This window comes from Charadrius vociferus, unplaced genomic scaffold (genome assembly GCF_000708025.1).
Source record: "Charadrius vociferus isolate BGI_N301 unplaced genomic scaffold, ASM70802v2 scaffold126, whole genome shotgun sequence".
NCBI classification, from domain to species: domain Eukaryota; kingdom Metazoa; phylum Chordata; class Aves; order Charadriiformes; family Charadriidae; genus Charadrius; species Charadrius vociferus.
The window spans coordinates 825342-851547 of record NW_009648894.1 but is presented as its reverse complement, the minus strand read 5'-3'; the positions used below and the strand labels follow the sequence as shown (position 1 = coordinate 851547).

General features: G+C 38.4%; 1 protein-coding gene across 1 annotated transcript in view; it reads right to left on the bottom strand.

The window, feature by feature from the left end:
* Window positions 1–3145: 3145 nt before the first annotated feature.
* LOC104288330 (macrophage mannose receptor 1-like) overlaps window positions 3146–26206 on the bottom strand; it is a 60458-nt gene continuing 37397 nt past the window's right edge. Inside the window, exons 15-29 of the mRNA XM_009887120.1 lie at window positions 25787–25828; window positions 25502–25665; window positions 24367–24434; window positions 22217–22317; window positions 21567–21709; window positions 20718–20832; window positions 18886–19055; window positions 17033–17135; window positions 15921–16150; window positions 14942–15107; window positions 13838–13990; window positions 9458–9574; window positions 7401–7568; window positions 3876–3929; window positions 3146–3480 (exon numbers count right to left, since the gene is read on the bottom strand). Coding sequence (XP_009885422.1) covers window positions 3230–3480; window positions 3876–3929; window positions 7401–7568; window positions 9458–9574; window positions 13838–13990; window positions 14942–15107; window positions 15921–16150; window positions 17033–17135; window positions 18886–19055; window positions 20718–20832; window positions 21567–21709; window positions 22217–22317; window positions 24367–24434; window positions 25502–25665; window positions 25787–25828 — 2045 coding nt within the window. The 3' untranslated portion in view covers window positions 3146–3229. The remainder of the gene's footprint in view (window positions 3481–3875; window positions 3930–7400; window positions 7569–9457; window positions 9575–13837; window positions 13991–14941; window positions 15108–15920; window positions 16151–17032; window positions 17136–18885; window positions 19056–20717; window positions 20833–21566; window positions 21710–22216; window positions 22318–24366; window positions 24435–25501; window positions 25666–25786; window positions 25829–26206) is intronic.

Here is a 26206-nt window from a genome sequence, read left to right as displayed (position 1 = left end):
CTTTCTATTTTTCTTCAAATTGTATGATCAGTGTTGTCACAAGTGTGACCAAAGGAATGAAAGCCTGGGACCGGACTCTGTATTCAGTCTGATAAGTGGGTTGCCACCACTGAAAGGTACTAGCTGGGTGAAAAAAAGAAATAAAAAACACAAACAAATTAACCAAACTCAAACAAAAAAAAACCCACCAGCCCATACACACACAAAGAATCCTCTTTTTTTATAATTACAAATCCCTAGGTAAAAGCCTTCCATTTAATCTTATATTAATTAGTTATTGTTTAAGGTGTTCAAGCTTGTTCATTTCTCTATATTCCATTCAAAAATTCCTATTACAGTTTGTGTATAAATTATCAGTGCTCATCTTCAGCTTACTACATGGAACTACAATGATTTCCTGTGCTGTAAATGCCACTGCTTCCATGTTTGCTTTTTTTAATAGGAAATTTGCTTCAATTCCATTGTATTGCACTAAGAGGGACAGTAAACCACGCAGCTTAAAATTCCTCCTCCTCCGAAAATCTTTCAAGTCACTCACGTTTTCTATCAAATTAGCAGGCCAAATACAGCCATCTTCAAAGCAGAGCTGATTTGGAACCTCCTCTGTTTTTTCTGTACCCGTTCGGACATGAGAGCGGAACAGACACAGCGTTTCACCAAAGTGGCTACACCTACTGCCAGCTATTAACTAACGCGGCATTTTTAATTCTCTTCAACTCAAAGATGACACTGGATTTCAGGCAGTATAAATGGGTGAATGAGTTCAGGACTATCCAGGCTGCAGTAGCCGGGCTCTCTCCCTGACACTCATTTCCAGCTGGGATGGAGTTAATTTTCTTACTAGCAGCTGGTATAGTGCTGTGGTTTGGATTTAGGATGAAAATAATGTTGATAACACACTAGTATTTTAGTTGTTGTTAAGCACCCAAGGACTTTTCAGCTTCCCATACTGGCCTGCTAATGAGAAGGCAGGGGGCAACCAGCAGGCTGGGAGGGGACACAGCCAGGACAGCTGATCCAAACTGGCCAAAGGGATATTCCATCACATATGACGCCATGTTCAGCACAGAAAGCTGGGGAAGAAGAAGGAAGGGCGGATATTTGGAGTGATGGCATTGGTCTTCCCAAGTAGCAGTTATGCGTGCTGGAGCCCTGCTTTCCTGGGCATGGCTGAACACCTCCTGCCGATGGGAAGCAGTGAATGAATTCCTTGCTCTGCTTTTCTTAGGTGCGCGGCTTTTGCTTTACCTATTAAACTGTCTTTATCTCATGAGTTTTCTCACTTTTACTCTTCTGATTCTCTCCCCCACCCCACCAGGGGGGAGTGAGCGAGCAGCTGCGTGGTGCTTAGTTGCCAGCTGGTGTTAAACCCCTACACTCTTCAGCCGTAGAGACGTGCCTTATAAGTACGACAAAGCACCAGAAATGAGACGTCCCCTCAATCTTTATTTTCTTTCCCGCCATAGATTTGCATATACACGTGATGGAATGTTATCTGGCAGAATCACTTAAGATTGCGCAGGGCCCCAGAGCAGGACTGAACTTCCCGTGGGCAGAGAGTGCCCCTGTGTGTTGTTTGCCCCCCAGCCCGTGCAGTGAGGCTGGTGCCAGTCAGGACTTCCCCACCTTTCACTCTCCCTTTCGCACACCCGTCTAGCCGGCACCGCTGCTTCACGTAACTGAGATGATGTCATCCTACACATCATTAATCAGTCAGTCAGGAGGTTTCTGGCACATAAGCCACATCAGGTGGCACGAAGAACCACTTCAAGAACCACTTGAAAAGACGTGCTCAAACAACTGGGTATTAAAAACGGAAACAGCAACAGGAACAGAGGCAAGGAAATAACTGGGAGAAGGGAAGCAGAGCCAGAGGAGTTCCAGCACGAATTTCCCCATCTTACCTACATGCGTATGTAATTCAAGATTTTTACTGAATCACTCGGCTGACATTTTTGCCTTGGTTTTAGGCAGACAATACCTAGACAGATCCAGGAAAATATGGTCAATATACTACTTGATCACAGCTTTGGATGGAATGTCTCCACATTGTATCGTCTCTTTTTTAAGTTTACCCTGTTACAGAGTCTTATATAGACAAGACTATAAAATAAAAAATTATTTAAAAAAAATCAAAGCTAGTTACTGTTTATTTCACAGAACAAAATGTGAAACCACAAAACAAAACCTTGCAAACCTTTATATGCAAGTGAGGAATCATGCATGATTTACATTTTACAAGATTTTCAAAAATTAGGGATATAAACTCCACGTTGGGGAATCTGAGATTTCCATGAACAGTAACAGACCTAGCCATTTTAGAAAGGAAATAAAATCAGTAGTAACTAATACATTGGCAAAGCTAAATCGTTCCTGACTTCCAGCACACACCCCACAAACCTATGCTACTTACTGAGAGGCCACAGGAGAGCAGTACCAACATGCGATCACCCTAACAGCTACCCAGTGCTCCTATAGACCTTCAGAACATGTATAGGTCATGTTCCTCCCTCTCCTCAGTCACTGTTGTCCTGATAAGAAGGAAGCTTTGCCATGACCTTCATTACCTCTCCCAGAAAAACCCACTTGTGTTCAGCCAGAAGACTGGCAGTTAACACTAACCACACTTTTCCCTTCCAGAGGTCTGCCCCCAGATTCTACCTGATTAAATCCTAGAACTGAAATTATATCACAAAAGGGTTTTTTCCCCACATGATTCAAAGAGGATGTGCCTAAATACAGAGCAACTACCCCTGCAGTTGAGTCCCTAGGAATACTTTGAAAGATGGTAGAATGAGAGAGATGTTTGCTGAGTAGCTTGGAGAATCTCTGCATTAGCATGGTTTGAAATAAATCTGGTGCAGAAACTTCAGCTCTTGGGAGCCTTCTCAAGTGGATCTATCTACATTTTACTTCCTTTATTGCATCCATTTCTATTGTTCCATTTAATAATTAGTCAATATTACCTCTTTTCTTAAGACTCACACTGGTGAGTGTGGGTCATCAAATTGTGAGATCGGAAACCTTACACGTTATACAATGGTTACAAAATAAAGTAACTGCTGTATATAACACTACGCACACACTGAAACTGGCTACTACAGTATTTGCACATGAGAAAGTAGCTTTGGCTTAATTCTAATTGCATAATTTTATTAAAACAAGGCACATCTTATTTTATTACATTACATTTTACATTACATATTACATTACATTTCATTTTATTACACTACAGTGTCGCGTGTTCATTCTGTTCTATGTTGGTCACAAGATCCTTTGTGTCACTAGTTCCAGGAACTGCATCACTATTAAAATACAAATTGTTCTCAAAGCTGTCATTTGTTGACAAGCGATTCTTCCTTCTTTTGTAGAAGAAATAGCCTGCAAGGCCACTTCCAACTAGGATGAGGATGACAACAATAACTACAACTCCTGTTTTACCATGGTTCAGAGTAGCAGCCTTCTCGTCCTTTGTCATTGCTGAAAACAAATACAAAGAAATCAAGAGGATGCAACGTATTCTTTAACTGATTACTGGAAACAGTTTCTTTAGAAAGCACAATGTTTTAAGCTGAAGTGTTCCCTTTTTTTTTTTTTTTCAAAATAATGAGAGACAAAGGTAGCAACATAAAATTAACTTATTTTAAAACGCTGATGTTGCATGCTATATCACAAATTACTGTTTTTTTCAAATCTGCCTTTGGACACTGAATAGAGTATATTGTATTCTACTGGGAAATAACATGCTTCTAGGAAACAGATCTGGTACTTGGGTATATCAGAAAATGTAAGAGATATAATATTGAATATCATTTGGTCTGTTTATGATCTTACATGGGACTAGTTTCTTTGTACTTGAAAGACAATGTTCTTACCCTTGGTAGGCATTTCAGCTGGTAGATTTTCAGCTGCTGGTGGCATTTCAGTTGCTGGCATTTGGAAAAATTGAAAAATAATTATGTTATTATAATATTCTATTCTTTATTTCTATATTATTCATTATTTATTTCTGTATTTGGAACATACTGAAAATCATATTCAGAGAAATATATGATAATACATACCACTAAACACTGAAAACACTTGGGTTTAATCCATACAAAGCTATATACAGCTATCAAAAGGCATAGCACAATGGTCTATTGTATTCTGGTCTCATATGTAGGTATTTACATACACTAGCAGAAAAGAAATATCAAAGAGCTCCATGGAGACAGTTCCTGACACCATGTAAAGCCAAAAGCAAATCTACACAGCATCTTCAGGACAGAGTTGATCAAACATAATCCTCAACATAATTACAAATCCTTGCAGTATTTGTTATCGTATATAAACATAGCAAGTGTAATAAATTTGGTCTGCCAAGAGACTTAATGGCCTACCTACACAGACAATTGAAATCACTCATCAACTCTGAAGTGTCTTAGCACATATCACATCCAAACTAAAATGTTTGTAGCTCATTTAAAATGTAGTATATGGACCACAACATTTGGCTTGCTGGGAAAACGGGGGCATCATTTAAGATGAAGATCCATAATTTGCCTAAATCTTGAATCAATGCAACATGTTTCATTCTGAAAAAGGTGAGCCCAGGAAGTCAAATTGTTCTACCAATCTCCCCACTTACATTGCTTGATTTAATTAATAATCCAACAACCCCAACTTCCAAAGATTTTCCAGAACTCTGCTGGGGTGTCTGTTAGCCCAGCTAGTTTTACGTCTAGAGGAGCCAAATACTACCTTATATCTATCTAGCTCTTCAAAGTAAAACCAGACATGATTATTTGAATGTTTCCAAGAGTTCTATCGACAAAAGTGTCTATTAATGCTGTTTAGAGTGAAAAGCAAGTTGTTACTTGTCTACACTATACCAGCGTGCAAATCTACGGAAAACAGGGAAACTGGGAGCTTTCTATACTTGCAAACTTTTGAAGTGCTTGCTGGAGGTATTGCATGTCATGTCCAGTTCTGGGCTCCCCAGTACAAGAGAGAGAGAGAGCTACTGGAGAGACTCCAATGAAGGGCCACTAAAACGATGAAGGGACTGGAACATCGCTTACATGAGGAAAGGCTGAGAGAGCTGGAACTGTTTAGACTTGAAGAGAAGGTTCAGGGGGGAACTTATCCATGTATACAAATATCTGAAAGGAGGGTGTGAAGATGACGAAGCCAGGCTCTTCTCAGCGGTGCCCAGTGACAGGACCAGAGGCAATGGGAACAAAGAGAAACACAGGACGTTGCCTTTGAACATCAGGAAACACTTTTTCACTGTGAGGGTGATTGAGCACTGGCACAGGTTGCCCAAAGAGGTTGTAGAGTCTCCATCCTTGGAGATACTCAAATGCCATCTGGACACAGTCATGCACAACTAGCTCTAGGTGGCCCTGCTTGAGCAGGGTGTTGGACCAGATGACCTTCAGAAGTCCCTTCCAACCTCAACCATTCTGTGATTCTGTGAAGATAATGCCACCTTATGTCCAAAAGTACAGTCTCAGAAATGTAACAAGGAATAGGATGAAATAAATTACATTATGCAAATTTGGAAAATAATCTTCTGTCTGCATTTCTTCACTTGACTGGAAAATTTTTGGAATATAATAACCTAGGCACTTTTTCCTTGTTCCTCATCAAAAAGTGTTGACTGCCCATGTTTGGTATAGTACTGGTCATGCATATTATGGACATCACTGTTGGGTTTTGGTATGAGATGCCCACATGCTAAACCTACCTACAAGCAGTTAAACAACCAGTGCATTTAGCAATATGAATCTGCTGTTCCTGAAAAGTGAGAGTGAGATGACATGAACATAATATACCTAGTCACTATTGGTAGGACAATGAACTAGAACCCGTTGAACTGCTGAACAGCTCTTTAGAGTACCTCCTTCAGAAAAAAAGTGAGATAATTTATGGAACAGACCCACTACACAATTTCAAATTACTACGGTAAAAAAATACCTCAAAAAATTGAACAGAAAATAGCATCTATTCTATGGGAAGACTTCAGTGACAGGTTTGTGTTTGCAGCCTCTTCAGAAAACAACAAACATAACAAGCCATAGCATGTGCAACTAAGCAAAATCATGCTTCTAACACCCCAATAGCCTATAGCTATTTAATACATTTTTTTTAAATTCTGGAAACGGAGCATTGTCACTGCTTTGCAAAACTGCACTGAGCCAAGCTGCATTTCTACGACAGTGTAAGACTCAATTGTGTCCTGTTTCTGAGTGAGCAACTGTATAGTCCTTGCACTGGCACTGGCATTCGGCTGACTCCATGGCATTCCAGCTCAGGAGACTAGACTGGCTGAAGCTAATCCTAAAAACAAAGTAACCAGCTTTCATCTGCTTCAGGCCTTGAAATAGCTCAGTATCAAAACAGGTGAATGCCAGTACCAGCACAAACAGGTGAGCTGAATGGTCGGAAAGGAAGGGTGGCCACTGATTTTAACACTTGTTACCTACATCTATAACTATTCTGGACAGAGAATGAAAATAAAGTGCCTTTTTGTTTGTCAATCACAATTTAAAAAGACAGTTAAGTAGACACTGACTGGATGCTTATGTATGACAGTTCTGCAGTATTTCCTGTAGAAGATAGTCATCATTACAAGCATCTGAGTAAGTAAGAATAATTTTGCATGAGAGCAAATTTATAGAAAGGATAGCAGAATTTCTCTCATTTCCAGTCTTATAGAGGAAGTGGGCACATTTCAGCTACTACACGTACTTCACTCTTCTCAGTAAACATTAGTAAGAGATTTTGACATTGCAATACATGCTGGAAGAAATTATTAGGATGACTTTTAGGAACACATATGCACTAGATGCCCTTACGGTCAAATTTGCACATTCAGTTATTTCAGGATACTTCCAGTTTAGCACATTTCCACTCTGTTATTTCCTTTGCTTTTCATTCATCCACAGTCTCAAAACAGTAAAACACAGAGACAAAAGGTTCAAAACTGTTCATTAATTCACAATTCATAAATACTCAAATCACAGAAACACTACTTCATACTCTGAAAATGCATGTGTATGAGACTTCCAGAGGAAAATAAGCAAAGGGTATTCCCCAGGCTGAGCAGAGGGGATACCCTAAGGACTAACTTTGTGATTACTCAAGAATTATTGAAACAGAACAGGAAAACTTGTTAGGTGTATACACTAGGTACACTTAAGATAGGAACACTATCTTTTTAAAACAATTCTGAAGGGACTTGAGCACTGGTCAGCACTTCTACAACAAGAGTTGTTTTCTCTTTTTGTTGGCATGTAAATATGCATCCCTTGGCATTTATAGGACCTCAAAACACCCAGCTAAAATGCACTGTGTGTAACAGACACCCACTAATACTAGCACATGTAAAACAAATTCATAAATGTAGCACTTACTTTTTGGCTTTTTACAAACATAGCCTTTGTAGGAAGAGCAGTAGATGTTATTCCAATACCCAGAGTTTGCGTACATTTCAACACAGTGCTCATTTTGTTGAGGGGAAGGTTCTCCTACATTCCAGTTGACAAAATTCACTGCAGTGTTGTCTAGCCACAGCCATTCTCCTAGTTGGAAAAACATTGAATATGGATAAACAAGAGAGTATTCATTTCCATCTTGACACCTGCTCCACATTTGTTGCCTTCCTGAGAAATCTACTTGTGGCTACTCTTGGAGACAGGCCACTAGACTATTTAGATTTTTGGTCTGACACAACATGTTGCCCTTCAGTTTTTATGCAAATGATACAACATCAATTTTTAGAAAACGGCAGGCCAATCTGGCTTATAATATTACAAAGGCAAGAAAGTTTAAAGAATTATCTCCCACAATTTATTGCAGTGGTACAGTGTCAATTACTTACTCAGTTTATAGAAATTACTGATGTCAAAAGATAAATTCTCTTCAACAGAATGCCCTTTATCTCAGTCATTTGTATGGAGGTTTTGTATTACTCTCTTCAAAGCCCTGACTAAAGTCTTTCTAAGTTCAATTTTCTTCCATTTGTTTTTCAGTTTCTGCTCGTTCCCACTGACTTTACAAACATGATTTTCCCTTTTAAAGATTTCTTTCAAAAATCTTGTGATCACTGTTGTTCAACTATGCTGGGACTTTCTGTCTCTTCCTTCCTGTTCCTTTTTTTCTTTCTTTCTTTTAATAGTGTTTTTTATTTAGAATAAATGTGCCCCTTGTGACTCAAGCTGTACTCAAACAAGCAAATTCTTAGACTCAGCATGAAAGCTGTGTTTTGTTTTCTTATAAGATTCTTCATATTTTGCCCTTTTTCTAAATACCTGCCACCCTTTGTGTCAGGGCATGGCATCTGGATACAACCGCTTTTCCAAAGATATGAAATTTAGTTATGTAGTTATGCTGAAATCACCGTAATCACTATGTAGTAATACAGTGACACGTACTTGCTGAAGCAGCTCTTGTGTCTATGATCACTGAAAGAACTATCTTGCTCTGCACCAGCTCTAGAACCACTTTAAAAAACATTTCATGTGTCAATTAACTACATGAGTAAACCTCAGCTTTTCTTTATGTGTTACGCTTATAGATCACTACTTTCTTCAAATTCTTTCCTCCTCAACTGAAAACTTTCCCTTTTCCTGGTTAAGATTCAAGTAAGGTAATTGAATACTTGTCTTCTCAGCAACTGATTTGCCACTGAAGTGATTGAGCAGGCAGTTGTCAAAAAACCGCACCCCAAGTCACCTGAACTATTCTGCAGTCCTGCCTCTGACAGTGTTATACTGGAGCTTTTAGTTTGAACAGCACAAGACTAAAGTAACTTTTAGGTCTACCATAAAGACAGAAATACATATTAATTGAATACTAACTGTATTAATGGAAAGCAATAATCAGCAAGTTTAAGATTTAATTAAAGCAGCCTGTTGTCTGTTCTCTCTTACCTCATGTTCCTTAGAGTGAGACAGAAAACAGAAAAACTTGTGATACACAATTCCAAAGACAGAAACAATTCCAGCTTCAAAGTGAAGCTGTTCTGAGGGCCAGCTGTAACTAAAGATGGGTGCTGGCCATTCCAGGATGGCAATTCCAAAGACTAGAAGTGATGTTAGCCACATTATTCTCTAGCTCAAAGATCGGAGTATCTCAATGATAAGCAATCAATCCAGGGCTTCTCCACATTTCAGACTTTGCTCAACTCCCTACATGGTCCAGTCTGTAGATGCAACTTTGTGCCTTACTTTGTTGTGAATTACTTTTCTTGCTTTAAGATCACCCTTCTGTGCCTGGTCTTTCTTTTATATATTACTGGTTATTGCTTGATTACAATTGACCAGCTTCCCCTATGATGATAATATATTACCTTTTCTAATTTCACCTTGTATGTATTACAGAAGTATAATGTGACATTTTCAACACCCATGTCAAACAGCTTGTGACAATTATTCACCAAACAAAAAGATGTCAAAAGTAATGAAATTACCATCCACATTTCTGTACATTCCTGTCCAAAAAGTTGATGTTTTCCCTTCAAGTGGTTCAATGGTGTATGCCAGAAAGCTGGCTTCAGCTGAATCTTCAACTGATACCAAAGAGGCACCTGGAAGACACAGAGGAAAAAAAAAATATTTCTTAGAGACATAAGTTTCACAGTGGAAAGTATTCTCATTGTCCTGGCCAATGTCAGTCTTATTTTTGCCACTGATTCTCTGTGCCAAATTCCAAACAGAGTTTGATGTTCAAAACAGAAACTAATTTTTAGGTAATGTCTTATGAAGGAGTCTGGCATTGCTGCTGATGTGTTTCTTACCCTTTCCATGACACTACACAAGCATTTTGTTTGTTTCCTCATCCACTGGGAAACAGCAACATAACTGAACAACTATAGGCAAAATACAACAGGGCAATATGGTATCGAGCATAAACTTCTACCGATGTGTTACTATTTAAAAAACAAAAAACGGTCCAGACAAAATTAAAAGTTTTTAATAAAAAGTATGTATAGCTTCAGTCTGTACACCATATAACTTTGCATATTAATGATAAAATGTTTGCTGAGTCTTTGTATAGTTCACATATATCACAGACTTTGCTGGCTTTCTGAAGCACAGTGCTTAGTGTAACTCTTTAACCAGGTCTTGTTTATTTTCCTACATTCTCTTTGTAGCCATCAGAGAAAGAAAGATCATCCAGGTCATATGTTGCCCAGTTAGTGCAGTACCCTGTAAGTCATCCACATAAAACACTAGGCATTCTGCCATAATGATTCGTTCTGTATGATGCTCTAGCAAAGTCAAGAAGTTACAGCATGGAGCCAGCAGACACAATGAGGTACACAACTTTGTATGTAGTGCCATTAAACACCAGCAAAAGTGTACCTTCAGTTCTCTTCAGTTAGGGGCAGGAATCCAGTCAACAGGTATGGAGTCATAGCTGTGTTTGGCACTTGACTGTTTTGATTTGGCTGTTGAATTTTTGAAGGTATTTTTTCCCAGGTAAGGAAGGCACAGTCACAAAGAATAAAAATATAAAAGCCATTTGAGTCACTGCTGAGCTACCGATAAATTCTACTATGGTTCAGAATTCTACTATGGGTAAGATATAATTGGAAAATGTCCAACTGCAAACAAAACCCAGAGTGCAAGCAGGGACAACAGAATATAAGAGAACATGGAACGTTCCTCTTTTTTCACTGTAGTCTCTGTTTTTCTAATTGTTCCTCTTTTGCTGCATGGTATCAGATGTTTGGTTACTGTTAGGTTGTGAGATAAAAAGCTTCACTGCACATCCACAAGGGAGCACAGAAAGACAATGGAGATGGAGAACCCCTTCCCTGGTTACTCCCAGGTCCACCACAGGACCCATCAGCCCATCAAAGGTCAATCTCCACAAGCCCAGAGGAGAAAGGGGCACAATGGCAGGCGAAGAACCCAAATTATGGACTCAGAGGATGGGACATCCTGCTTAGGTCCCTCCTAGGGCTGTCGCAGGACAGCCTCAGCCCCGGTGTCCAGGCATGAAACCCATCAAGACTGAAGTCAATGTCAGAGTATCTTTCAGACTGAGGCGAGCTACCGTCTAGGAGTATGGGACACATGATGGGATACAGAAGAGCATTTCAAGATTGCACAAGACTTATTATGAGATGTTCGGGAGAGAAACCAAAGGCAGGGAAAGGGATGGACCTTGGCAATCTGGGAGGAACAAGCATGGGAAAATAGAGGGATAAGGGGATAAAAAGACTGGTCTTGTAAATAGTTTGCTGGTTAGTACGGTTGTCTGGCCACACCCTGTGCATGATCTGGGCAGACAGTCCCACCTTCTTATTAAACTCTATTTCTAACTATTTTCATGGGTGAAAGACTCTTCGCTCTGTGGGCATGTGTGGGCATGGGGGTCTAAGCACCAGCAACTGGAGTGGGACCATGAGTCAGACACCCTTGTGTCCATGATGCCAGCAACTGGAGCAAGTGCAGACACACAAGTGAGTGCATGATCAGTAGGGAGTATCAAGGCAGCCTAGAGAGCAAGTAGGCGAGCCAGGTATGTGTCACCAAGGGTGAGACCACAAGCTGAGCTGGCTATCAGAGGGACCAGGGGAGTTCCAGCCAGCTGCTGGAGGGACCATAAGAGCTGCAGGTCTCTAAGGATGAGACACCCTGGTGTGCGTGCATCTCTAGGGGTAAGATCAAGGAGGGAATGGCTACTGGGGGACCAGGGGAGTTCCAGCTAGCTCTGTATGTGTGTGTGCCCCTGTGTGTCTCTACAGCTGAGACCGTGGGGATTGACTACTGGAGGGACCAATGCATGTGTGTGGCAGGGATGGGGTCTGTACCAGCAACAGGAGCCAGGCTGGTGGCCGTAGCGGCTCATATTTCCAGGTCCCAGCAACTGAGGACACTGAGATCCACGGGCCAGCTACTGGACAAACAGAGTTTCTGAGCCTAGCTGCTGGAGGGATCCATGTTGTATTTCTGTATATATTCCCACTAACAGACCTTTATCACAATCTACTTGAGAGGGGAATACAATAAGGGTGTTGGTGCAGATTGTGTTGTGTGCCTGCCTGTGTTGATCTGTGTGGCCAGCCATGAATATATCTATAGATGTGTTGCATATGTGCATGTGCGCCTACAGGGAACACATTCTCAGCCTTGTCACTGGTTGAACTTGCAAGCGTAGAGTCTCTGCTGGGCTGTTGGATTCAGCCTGCCCTAAAAATTACCATGAAAGATTAAGGGTTTTAAGAGAAGGGGATGTCAGTGACGCAAAGTCTTAAGCATTCAAATTTTAAATTCCACATAATGCCAGCCTTTTACCACACACGCTGAAACAAATGGTCAGTGCTTTTTTTCAGGAATCTTAGTTCAACAGAAAAAAGGCAATTCTGATGTAACTGCAGATTCCAATAACAAAGATGTGGGACAGCTGTGGACAACCTGAGCCAGTGAGCAGAGGCACCTGCTATCACATGCAACATCATCATTCAATTCCTCTCAAACTCCACGTTAAAATACTTTCATTTATTTGCCCCACTCTTCTTACTGAAAGTCTGTTTCAGAAACTCAGTCCTCCAAAGAAAAGAAATGTTATTTAGTTTCTCGCACAAGCTTATTCAAAATCATAATCATTCAACTTAAGGCAGAGAGCTGCAGATAACAAATAACAGCTGCTATGTGCACAACTGTCAAGGTCCTTTTGGCTATGCACAACTAAGAACATAGATTGCAGCTTTCAAAGACTCAGCATCTGCCACATCAACAGAAGAACTTAAAAGACTATGGAAATGGGTCACACATTAACAATTGTCATAGTCTTAAAGACTGAGCTACAGCAAGTGTTGTATTATGGAAACTTTTCTATATTTAAAAGTATATTAGCAAGTATCTTAATTCAAATGTTATACAAATGTTGACGTGGAGAATATAGGAAGACTTGAAGAACATATATCAAAACTTGAACCTTCCATCAAAAATATAGGAAGACTTGAAGAACATATATCAAAAACCTTCCCTCAAAAATACCAGTTTCTCAAACTAGAGCTGGCAACATACTACTACATGAGAACCCAGGAATGAATCTGAGTACCAAGAGAAAGAGTGAGATTCTTCTTACCCAGATGTAGGTGTCTATATTTGACATGGGTTTCACTGGTAGGTTTATCAGTGGAGACCTAACTGACCCAGTCAGTGGCATTTAGGGTGCATTTCACCTGATCAAATATCTATACAAACTTCCAGTGAAGATGAATCTGTATTCAGTTCCACTGACAGCATGAACAAGATCTCTGCAAACTCTAATGAGAGGTTAGACACCTAAGTCACATTGCCACCAATCCTATAGACATATGAAGTTCAGCATAATGAACCTTACATCAGCTTCCCAGAGAAGGAAGTTGCAATAATGAAACAACACAACAACCCTAGTTTACTGATATATTACCCAGCCTAGAGAGCTGTAACTTTCATTCCAGTGGCATAAAACTGCAATAAGAAAGGGGCAAATTAGGTCAGGAATACAAAAGATGTAAAATGCCACTAAAATAAGATATAGTGACTGCTGTGGATAAGGCTGAGTACCTCCTAGCAGGGTCAAAGAACAAAGTTTCCACTTTTGGAAACTCCACTCCAGGCCACACAGCTCCTCTAATGCCTGGTCCCACACACATGAAAGACAGTGTGTGCCACTGGTAGACAACTATTTTCCATCTCTTCACAAATTAAGGCAATAATTGGATGCAACTGCCTTGTCCAACACTTGGATTATCCTTGAAATCACAAAAATACATAGCGCGTGTTCAGCTTTCCACAGAGAGGAAAAGCAAGTCAGAAAGATGTGCTCTTTGATTAAGGAGGATACTTACCTAGTCGAAGACATTCTAATGAAGCCTGGGCCCAGTTTCTTGTAGATGAAGATTCAATGTAGTAGCAATGACCTCGAAAAGGGATCCAAGACTTGTGTCCTTCTGATTCAGGGCACTTTCCTGGAAGCTGAGGGGGCTCAGTGGGAGCTTGAACTGTTTAAAAAAAATATATATATATAAAAAAGAAAGCACAAAATGTAAAGAAACAGCTTCTTATACATTCTTCTATCATTAATAGATTATTCTAACCAAATGTTGGAAAATTCACTCAGATCTTTAAAAAAATCTAATCTTGGTAGTCTATACTGCTTATTACAACACAGTAATGGGAGAAAGTCCTAAATCTATGAACAAAAAGTACTGCACCTGTAGTCTCAAGAAATCTAATTTAGCAGAGAATCCAAGCATGCTTTTATCTTTTAACACATTCTTAAGTTCAGCTCAACTCTTTACTCACAAACGTATTTTCCCACTTGACTGCTTTGCTGAATTAGGCCCATATGAACTTGGTCATACAGGTTGTGACCTAGTATCATGGAATGCAGGAGGCATTATCAGATGATAGTAACAGGAGTTTCGGGTCAAAAACATAAGAGAAGGTGGCCTGAAGAAGTATCCTTAAACATTTCTATTCCACCTGTAGTTTGTTATTCAGTTATAAAAGGAAAACCTGGAAAGTTGTTATAGGTAAACATTCCTTGTGACACCTTATGGCTTAGTCATTCAGCTCTTCCCCCTTCAACAACACAGCCATGTGACTACTACCTAACATTCATTACCTTTTGATTTTTGAGGTTTTTGGTCTTGAGTGTTTACACAATATCAGAATAAATAGCAGAGGAACACAAGTCTAAGCTTTGCAAAATATATCTAACATTATTAATGTAAAGTGATGGCTATTCACAGTCACACTAGCTCTTTCTTAATACGTGTTGGTCCTCATTTTAAAGCAGTCCCATTCAACCCAAGTAAATTGTAATGATTTCACCTATTTACCTCTTGAAATAAAACCCAGCATCTAAGTATACATCAGCAGACCACCCAGCACAATGAACTCTAAAGAGATAATAATTGTAATTACAATGGTTAGAATCATGTTCTTACCATCAGATTTTTTGCAAACAGAGAAGTAACTTTCATTGCAGGATCCTGTCTTCCAGGCTCCAGCAACATCTAGATAGACACAGCCTATTTTCTGCTTTGGCTCCCCTTCAGCCCATTTAGTATACTTCATTCTCCAGTTATCAATCCACTCATAACGCCCATTGGTCTAAGAACAAAACAAATCAACAGGAATGATTAAACTCTAAGCATTAACCATTTCTTTGTCAGTCAAATGTCTGTCTATGCAGCATCTTGTGCTAGAGTATTTTTTTTTAGAAATCATAACACAAATGGCTCAAACTTTTAAATTTATGTTGTGACAAGCAGCTGTTCATTGAGAAATACAGCATTGCAACAAAAGCTTTCCAGGAAAAGGAAATGCAGAATAAGTAACACTGAATTATTTTTGAACTTTGAACCAAATGGAGTGAATGCAGGACAAGTGTCTGTGCCAAGAAGAAAGGGTGGTGCATTTTAACATCCAGAAAGTATCAAAGCATCAAAGAACCGGGAAAGGAGAGACAAATGAAATTAAATTAGGTAAACTAATTAGTTATTTGGCTGCCTATGCTCAAAAACGTTGAAAAAGTCATAGCAACAGCACCTTATTCTATTTCTGAAAATTAGGTATTGATATTTAGAATAAATGCTTTGCACTGTACATCTTAAGATATGCGGATTTTATCTCAAATACACCATATTCAAAGATATATTTCAAGATGCTAGCCTAAAATATCTTGTTTGGAAGCGCATAGAGTGTAATATCACAGAAAAAGCATGAAAAACGTGTAATATATACCATTTAATCAGAGTAATGGAACTGGATGGATCCCTACCTGTAAATCTTACAGCACATAAAAGTATTTAGGACCAAGATATAAATAATTATGCTGAAGTAAAGAGAGCTAATAAGACTTTTCAGTTCCTGATTTCTCCAGAAGAGAAGCAGCATCATGTTCAATTAGTTTGACATTCTTACCACATTACTGTTAAGACCAATCCACGTAGGCACCCCATACTTTAACATCTTTAGCCACAGGAACGAATGACTGTAGGGGTCTAAGACACTGGAAAGGTCAAATTGATCACGCCTGCAGTTTTTTCGTGCATCCTCCCAGTTCATTTTGGTATGGATGAACAAATAACTACTGTTACCATAACGGATAATGCTGGATGGAGATGAACTTGTAGAAGGCAGAAACTCAGCATCTGTAAAATAAAGGATGAAAAAAGACTCACACACTTGTTCAGAAGGGGAGTATGGTTTCGCTGTGGCTGCAAATAGAATTAAACAAAAAGCCTTTTTTTCTTGATTTCACATTCCCTGACTTTTGATCAGCATGGGTTAGATATGCTATTCTTTAAGCCAGGATCAGTAGTAAAAATCAATTACAAAGCTGTAGAAAGCAAAAGAGCTCCTTAAAGCAACCTCTGACAGGGAGTAAAGGAGAACTCTATATAATCCTCCAGAATAGTATTACTGAAATGAATTAGGATTAGATTAGGTCACGATTTCTTTAATACAATACTTTTTCAACAAAAGAAATGCTTTGCAGGGACTGTGTTGTTTTCCAGGGATTATTTTTGCCAGAGAAAAGGAAAACTCCACAAAGACCGGTCCTTAAAAATGAATCAGGTATTTAAATCCAGATTTTCACTGCTTTTTAATTTCCTTTTTGGAGGTGAATTAGCTCAAGTTCAGTGCGGGTGAGTTACAGTCACACTCCAGTCAGTTCATGCTACATGTAATAGTCAGTATTTCCTAGAACATGTTTTGAAAGACAACGTGTTCAGAAAATGACAGACAAAATCATGGCACAAATATCATGTCAAGGGTCATACTAAACACAAAGGTGCAGATACAAATTTCAGCGCAGGAAGGCAGTAACATGGCAGTTACTGGGAAGGGTCAGCTGAGAGAGTAGTGACTCTAATTGGACCTCTGACATATATGACCCTTGTGTTCCTGCCTGAAAAACAATTTGTGGATGTATCTTTATTGGAAGTGAAATGATGTTGAAATCCATACACCCAAACAATTCCCTGAAAGCCCACAAGGTTTGATTGCGTTTTAACTAAAAAGACAAGTACCTGCATTAATCTGGCATATATATCCTCTGTTGTTATCACAACTCTCATCGGCCCACTTCCCTGCTTCCTTAACAGGACTGTTTCTCATGACAACACAGTCAGCCTTGAGGCAAAAAGATAGAAAATCAGTTACAAATAGCTAGAAGAAGCAAATACAAAACTTTTGTCCCCCTTTTACATCTTCAGACACAAGCAGTGCTGTAGTTTTACTCTTGTATCCTTGTAACATTTAACAGCATAAGTTTTATGACGTGGAGGTTCTGTTCCTCTTGCACTTCACAAATTTCTTAATGTTGCTCTCTCTTGCACAACATCGGGGTGGATAAGCAGACCAGAGAAATTCTAGTATTCTCAGACCTCCAGGCATACAACATGGATAGAAGGAAAGCCACAGACAATTTAAAGAGAAGTAAAATCAACGATTGTAGAAAAGACAGGTTAATTTTGCCCCAGAAAAAAAACAACTGGATCCTCAATGGGCAATGCAACATTTCTGACATATCAGTCTCTTCAAATTTATTGTTGCAAGCTGTAATAGTACACACAACAAAATCAGAACTGCTCCTGCCCAAAAGCAGCCGTTCATCTGTCAGTACCACCCTTGCAGTGACATTTCAACTTCTCTGACATGGACACGATAGCTAGGACCTACGTTAGCATATATTGAACAAACAGCGATGAATGCAAAAGGCTGAATGTGTACAAACAGTTTTATGCAATGAAGCATCCATATTTATTTTATTCTATTTACTTATTTGGTTCTGCTGTCCAGGAGGACATGCACAGAAAAACACTTCATTTGTGAGCAAAATGCATTAAGATTTAAATCTTTCAAACTGAACAGTTGCATGGTATTTTGTATTAACTATCATAACTTATTTTTTTTGCTAAGGTGAAGTAAACTTAGAAATACATATGAAATTTATAAAATAGGGACTTTATTAGTTTTCACAAAAGACTTCATAGAAATCCTACTATGCATAAAAAGAGAAAAATATATATTTTTCCTCCCAGAAGTAACATTTTAAACACGCTTTCGAACTTCGAATTCTTCCAAATTTTCTCCTTCTATTGGAGATAAGAAGCTCAGAAGTGCTACTCTCAAAAACAGAAAAAAGGACATTATACGTAAAAATTAGATTTCTACATGAAAAATGGCATTGAAGAGAAATAGAGCTAGTAGTATAATGTGCTGTAGTTCCACAGCACAGAACTATCTAAACACTTAAGATCAGAGAGAGGAACTGAATGACCTATCAGATCAGTTTGTGTGACAGAGAAACAGGGAAGTGATTTTCTTTTTTTTTTTTTCTTCGTAAAAACTGAATGGCTGTCTTTTTATAGAAGCATGTCCTTTCCGCAAATGTGACTGACAGAATTTGCTGCTATGTAAGACATGGTTGTTTGAGGGGACTGTTTGTAAGTGCCCCTTGCACGCTCCATGCCAACTGAGAAACTTGGTAAGTTCAGGCACTAATGTGGTCAGAGGACTAGGAGGATGTGCTCATTCAGTGTGCTTTTGGGGCAAATGCCACTAGGCAGGAATCCCACTGTCCTCTTTACCAGAGCCTATGAGAGAATGCAGGGGGAACACAGCAGCAGTGTAGCCTTCATGGACACAGAGAACTGAAATCTGAAATCAGTCTTTGTACGAGCACTTCACAGAGCCTGTCACCAGCTAATACAGCAACTGACAAGGGCTCAAAATCATTCACTCTATTTGGATTTATATTTGACATGTAAAAAAGTATGAAAGTAATAAGCCAAGAAGTAACACATCTCAAATCCCCCCAAAATGCATAAATGCAATCTAAAAACCAAATTTCAGTGAAAAATTTGTGATTGCTATTTACCTGGCTATCATATGAGTATAAATCCATACGTCCTGATGGGAAGCCTTTGGCCCAGTTTGTAAAGTAAACTCCTGTTCCATCTGTCCAGAGGAACCTCAGTTCGTGATTTATATCATTTAATCCAATCCATGTATCAGTAACAAAATCTTTCATATGGAAGGTGAGAAAAGCTAGAGTAAAAAAAGGCAAAGAAAAAGAGAAATACTTTTAGTGAAGGACAATTGAAATGTCTGGCCTCACTGAGATTGGTGACATTAAATATTCCTTCTGTAATACAGAACACTTCATTGTTGACAATGCAAGCAGGTAAGATGAAAAGGAGGTGACTTTTGAGTTTAATGAACGGGGAACCAGATATATAACTGTGGCTTTGGGCAAAATACTTCAGCTAAGTATCTAACCTGATTCTTGGATGAATCCCAAAAACATGACAGAAATGCTTTTTATAATGTCTCAGGACATTTTTGAACCCTAGTCCCAGAACTGACTTAGAAATACACAGCTGTGTAGAGCACATACATTTTTGATAATCCCCCCAGACTGGTTACCCCGCAATGGCATCAGACAGCGCCACTGAGCACCTACCACTTGTGCATCTGCATCTGTACAAGTGGTGCTGTTACAGAACCGCAAGAGTGTTTCCTCTCTCCCTGGAACACCTGGGCAATAGCCTGCACTGTCTTAGCAGGGAGCAGAATGCACAAGCGACCTGCTTAAAATGAGTCTCAACAGAACTACGCATCACAAGCAAATCAATTACCACAGCTTTGCACAGTCCATGAAGGTGCTTGTGTGTCTTATGCAGCGCGGCTATCTCAAAAATAGAACAGGTTAGGTCAGCAGGCATTCAACAACCCACTAATCCACAATATATCAAACACTTTGATAAAATGAACACATGATGGCTTTTGCCAACTGCTACAGTCATTGTTATGAGCTTACTTTTCTCTGCAAACAATAGATGAATTTCTGTCTGCTCTATCAACCATTCACTTTCCTTTAGTCTTTCAAAATGAATGCAACTTACACTTCTAGAAATGAAACCTGTAGATTTCTTCACCAAATGTTAGCATTGCTGTCCTACCAGAAACTGTAACAGGAACTCAAGCCTTTATGCCTGCATTGCCAGCAATAACAATAGTTTTGTGCTAACAGCTTTACTGCTCATTTCTCTTCTACTTAGAATTCAAGCCCTGTGCATGAACCACCTGAAATCTGTACTGCAGAAATTATGTTGCATAAGAATTTAACTATGTTTGAAAGGTGAAAGTTTGATTCTTCATCTCTTCACATGTGGAAAACATAAGTAGTACTAATTTCATGTCATCTCCCCCAGTCAGGGATGCAGCTCTTATGTTCATTAAAATAAGGTACTCGAATGAAAAGAATGATAAATCTATGTGGTGAGCTGTGGGTAGGTGTATGAGCAGGCAAACCTCTGCCCCAAGCTGCCCAGAAACAGCAAGTTCTGATCCTAAAGATGTTCTGCTTGAGTTAATAGGAAAGCCATGCAGCGAGTTAATGCCACCTAGTGAAACTACATCATTTGGAATGGAACTTGCTGGGTCCAGCTGGCATCATGTGGAAGCAGAAAAAGCTCTGCTTTGGCTGCCAGGACAATATAAATGTGTGTACATATATCCAAGCCAACACTAAAATTTGGTAGATTTAGGTGAAAACTTAATTGTAAATTTTAAAAAATTATATGTTTTGGAACACAAATCAGATGTGCAGTCATTATTCAAATCCTGTCCATATTCACACAAATACAACAGCCATCCTGTAACGATTAAATGCCATCTCATCTAACGCTACAAAACTATAAACAGTACCTTGCACTTGTTCATTAGGGATAGTGGCCAGGTTTCCTCCTAAATTCATGCAAGCTGTTCGTGCAGCATGCCAAGTGACACGTTCATCTTCTGTAGATCCAAATATTTTGTAACACTAAAACATGAACAAATTCTCTATATATTATCTTTACTCCAATATCCCTCACAGATTGAAAACCACTGCTTTAAGCAAAGCAGGATGGAGAAAAGGTAGTAAAATAATGCATTTATCTGAAAAAAACACATTCAGCTTAAAATGAGCTTTTTATGCTGGTCTTTGTTCTATATAAAATTGACTGTCTCAAGAAAGTGTTTTGCTCAACAAGACACATCCTAGATTTGATCTGAAATTTCTAGAAAATGAGTAAAACCTGACTTTTTATAGACAGTCAGCTAACAGTGATAAGTTATGCATGACTGATATTAGTTTGCATGTTTATTTATTTGACTTTACAAAGCAAACCATGTTAGTAAAGTTAAAGAAGACAAAATGTATTCAGTACCACAAAAGGATTATGGTTTGGTTAAAAACCATCAAGATCAAAGCATCAATACTTCACAAACTCTGTCTAAACTCTTTAGGAAATTCATCTCAAGAGGTTTGCAGAGATGACTACAGAATGACTTTCGTCAACTGCAACTGAGTACACAGTAGAAGCATCTAAAAAGCACCCTTCCTGCAAAGCAGTGAATGGGCAAACAAAGAAAAGCATGCAGGCATCAACCAGCTCTCTGCAAAAAAAATTATAATATTTTACTTTAATAAGAAACAATACTATTAGATAATTCCTTTGTTTTCTATTTAATGTTTTGCCAAACATCCAACATACGCTGTATTTGTTACGGTACCTTATTACGAAAGGAAAGCCAAGTTGGATGACATCCTCTTGGAGTTGAAAATGTTGTTGGAGGAACAGTTGAATTAATGGAACTGTTGTGCCTTTCACATATGTAGGGATTTGGATAACCACAGTTTATATCATTCCAAAATCCTGAATGTAAGACAAACAGGGAAATGTATGACACCACATCCAGAGCTGCTTAAATGCAAATCAATTTCACTCATTCTTACACAAAGTGCTTTTATTTGAAAGATAAGATTAAATCCTCAGAGTCTCTCAGTTTACTGCCATTCTATATCAGCATCTAGGATAAACATGTCGCTTCATACACACTGTAATTACCGAATGTTAAAAGCAGTGTAGAACCAGGTACTAGAAATATCAATGTTATAGTGGCACATTAGACCAATTTTAATAAAAAATATAAAACAATTGCATAGCAATCACAACCAAAGACCTTTATCAGAGCTTTCCCATGCTAGGCTTAAGGTAAATACAATAGTACAAAATTATTAAGTCCTGAATATAATACCATGATCTACTTCTATAACATGTCGCAAAAGAACAAAAAAAAAGGGGGGAAGGGGTGCCTCAGAAGAAAAAAAAAACAGTTGTGACACAAACAATGAAATTCAGGAACAAATATACAAAACTCACCTAAATTCTTATACATAACTACACAGTTTTCATCATTATTTGCAAAGTTAGGTTCATGTGGTGCCCATGCCAAATAATTCACTGGAGTGCCATCCATCCAACTTAGGAAAAAAAAAATCCAACAAAACAATTCTTTAACATACAAATAGAATTGCTTCCATGACACAAAAAATAATTTTGCAATATGTTTAATATAGCTATTCATAGTTTAAGGTGTACAAGGTTTTTTGACCAATTAGCCTCTTGGCTAATTGCACTAAACTTCTCTACTTAAAGATGTAGGGTATGTGTTGAAGTTGTGTTTACTCTGCTTTTAAGCAACACACTGACACTTTAGGACAATACTTGAAATAATCATTCAAGCCAACGTGAAAGCCAGACATCGTTTCAGCATGAGAGAGCCCAGATGCTTACCATTTCCCCAAGTCATACATTCTCTGTGCCTATTACAGAGATGAGATTTTATTCATAACACTGGTAAAATGTTTGATCTTTTCCCCCATGCAGAGGAAAACAGCATGACAAACCACCTACAAGGAAATTCCTGTGACAATGGGCCTTACCATAAGGTAAAATACAAACATCGAAAAAGTTGTACATCCGTGCAGATTAAACAATAAATAAAATAATAACCAAGGAGCAAACCCTTATTAGGAGACATATTCTTATTGGACTGCAAGTGACAGGTTCGCCCTTCAGGCACATACATAAGATACTTCACTTAAAAGCATATTCATCTTAGGGTCCATACGAAACAACGGAATGGCAGAGACACCTCATTTTTGGAAGGTGATCTGGCCTACCTAACATTGTAATTATCATCTGGAGGGTCCTCATTGTTCTCATTGTCACTGTGGACTATAAGGAGATCCAAGAACTACTAGGCATCTATCCAGGCACTTCAAGACCTAGACTGAACTGAATTCAGGCCTAAATTAACATGACATGTAAAAATCAATACGGTGGTGCATACTGACATTCAGAAAAGATTGCAGAAAATCTGTTTATCCTCACAGTGCACCTGAAGCTTTATAATGAATCATAGAATCATAGAATACCAGGTTGGAAGGGACCTCAAGGATCATCTGGTCCAACCAGACGGCAATAATATTAATGGCAACAGCAACCTTTGTTCTACAAAAAGAAAATAGGTTGCATTTTTTCCTTTATTACAGTCTGTTCCCAAGAGTTAAGAAGGGGGGAAAAGAATGTTTTTACCTACCAAATATCTTATCTATTTTGAGCTGGGGCATCTATTTATATTTTCAACACAAATCATGTAATAAAGGAAACTAGAATTTCTGAATAAAAATTCAAAATACATAATCTGCGGTGTATTTTTTCTGCTTGCTTTGGGTGAATTCTACTTAGGAAACGTGCAGTATTTCTCCTGGATAATCTGGAGCTAAATTAACATGCAATTAAACCACTTGAGAATACAATCATGTTTAAATTAAGACTCAAAACTAGGTATGTCCTTTAAAAATCTAGGCCCTGTTGACTTAACTTGTTTGGCCCACAGACTACAAAATCTTAAAAGACACAGTAAAGCAGAACTTTCCAAATCTAACAGATCTGATGTAAATTTATAAAAACAAAGTTAATGCTTTTCTATTGTTAAAGAATATATCAAGTTTTAGGGTTTATGGATCTACTCTAGCTTCCAGTGGTGTCAAGGAGAAATTCCATTTACTTGAAAAGGACTTGGACTTCTACAAAGGAAAAAAATTTATCAGTATCAACCGGAAATACTTCTTAAAAACTCCTTATATTAGCTATATTTTATTGGAATATGGACAAGTCAGACAACAGCTGAGGGCAAAACTCAAATCAAGCTTTTTTCCTGCTATAATCAAACATAGAATAACAGTAGTATTAGTAGGGTGAGAATGCCTAACAACAGAAGTGGGATTAAAAAAGTGGATTAAATATAATGACACATTGTGGTATATTTACTACAGAATACATTGTGACAACCTTCATAATCAAAAAACACTAAGCATGAAAGTCCTACAGAATTCAGAGGAAAAGCATTGTCATTTGCTTTGACAGGCCACAATTTCGTTCCAGCAATTCATTAATTTTGCGCCACTCAGTAGATTTCTTCATTTTAAAGCATGATGCAAGCTCCACAGTTATAGTTGACCTACCTTGTCCTTTGGTCAACACTTAGTTGTAAACCAATGAAATACGAATCCTCTTTGCCATTTTTCAAGATCTAGGATGTAAAGATTAAAATTGTATAAATTTCCTCTTTTTATCACAGGAATCCATTATGTTAATATTGAGTAATATACATCTAACTGACAGAGGATAGGAAATGCTACGTTCTCTAGCTACAACATTTAAGTTAAAGCCGCGCACAGCTGCCAGTCCACAGTCAACTTCACCATTGGCCAAAAGGTTTGGTCACTTTATCCACACTTCTCAAAGTCTTAGTTGAAAGTCACTGAAATCAGCACGTCTTGCACAGTCTCTGCAGTGGACATCATCTGACAAACTTCTTGACAGGGACAAGCCTTCCTACACTTTGGATATAAACTGATATCCTTTGTGTCACCTCACTGCCACTCTTCAGCCAGCTCAGGAAAAGTTTTACGTAGTTGAAATCTGAATTTTAAACACATTCCTGATTAAAAGAAGTTGGCCTCAAGACAGTATAAACAGGCAACTTCTTGTGACATAATCTATGCTCTTCCTGCATAATTACATTCTCCCCACAAGGAGAATGAGGCAAAGGGGTAAACTTGAGGAACAAAAAGAGGCTGCTAGGTAGACTACATCCCAGGTACGCAGACAAGATCAAAAGTCAATGTTCTGAGTGCTGCACGTAAGCCAATATCTGTTTTGATCCACTACTTAAGACATATGAGTTTATCTGTTGATAAACTTTACTTTTAGTTAACTCACCTGCTTTACAGCTTCTTGCTAAAATGAAGCCACAGATCAATTAAAAGTAAGCATTAAGATTTATCTTAGCACATTACCAGTTGCAGCTAAATGTAATGTGGTGTAACTGCCACATTGAATAGGAAAAGCAGATAACGACCTGTTTAATGCTTACTGTGCTTATTTCTATACACAACACCGAATCAAAATTGTCCTCGTCTCAGCTATGAAACAATCTAAAAAGACTTGATTTTGTTCTTCATATTAATCTGGCTTAATGCTACTGCAATTTTACTTTCATAAAACTTGTAGGGAGAATACCAGCATGAAAAGGATTTGTGCTCATGCTCACTTGTTTTGGATGATTTATTGCATAGCATTAATGATTTTTCTTACATATCGCCAGAGGTACTTTCTTTCACTTTCACTCTCAATGACAGCAAGGTCTCCAAAATTCCTTTTGCAGAACTCCCGACCTTTTTCCATAGGAACACTCTCTGTGCTGAAGTAATATTGTTTGTCTTCATGTATAATCCATCCGTCCTCAGTTGTCTTGTATTCTGTAAAATAAATGGTAAGCTGACTGTATTTTTCCTGAGATAAAAGACATTCTCATTGGTAAAATTTTTAAAATGCTTTCAGACATACACACGCACAAATAGTAATAGCAACAACACTTACCAGGTGCAGGAGATTCTGTTGGTTCAGGTTTTACACTTGCCCCTGCAAGAAAAAAATATTTATTACGACTGTACACTTTCTGCTGTCAGAGAATAATATTTACTGTGATTCATGGGCAAGTTTTTCTATTGACATTGAATTTTATGGTTAGCAATGGATTTAACACCAAAACCTAGAAGGAACTAAATAGCCTAAATCTCTTATTTTTGATACACTATTCAATTTTAAATACATATTCTTCAACCCTGAGGCTCTAAATATAAGCTATTCCTAATTTGCAAGGTATGATAAAATACCTTGAAATGTACCTGAATTAAGTCATTATTTCTTTTATTCACTGGATGCAGAAAACTTTATGTTCAAAAGCATTAACTCTATTAAGACAGTCCTTTATCTCACTCTCCCTCCTTTCCCCAGGTC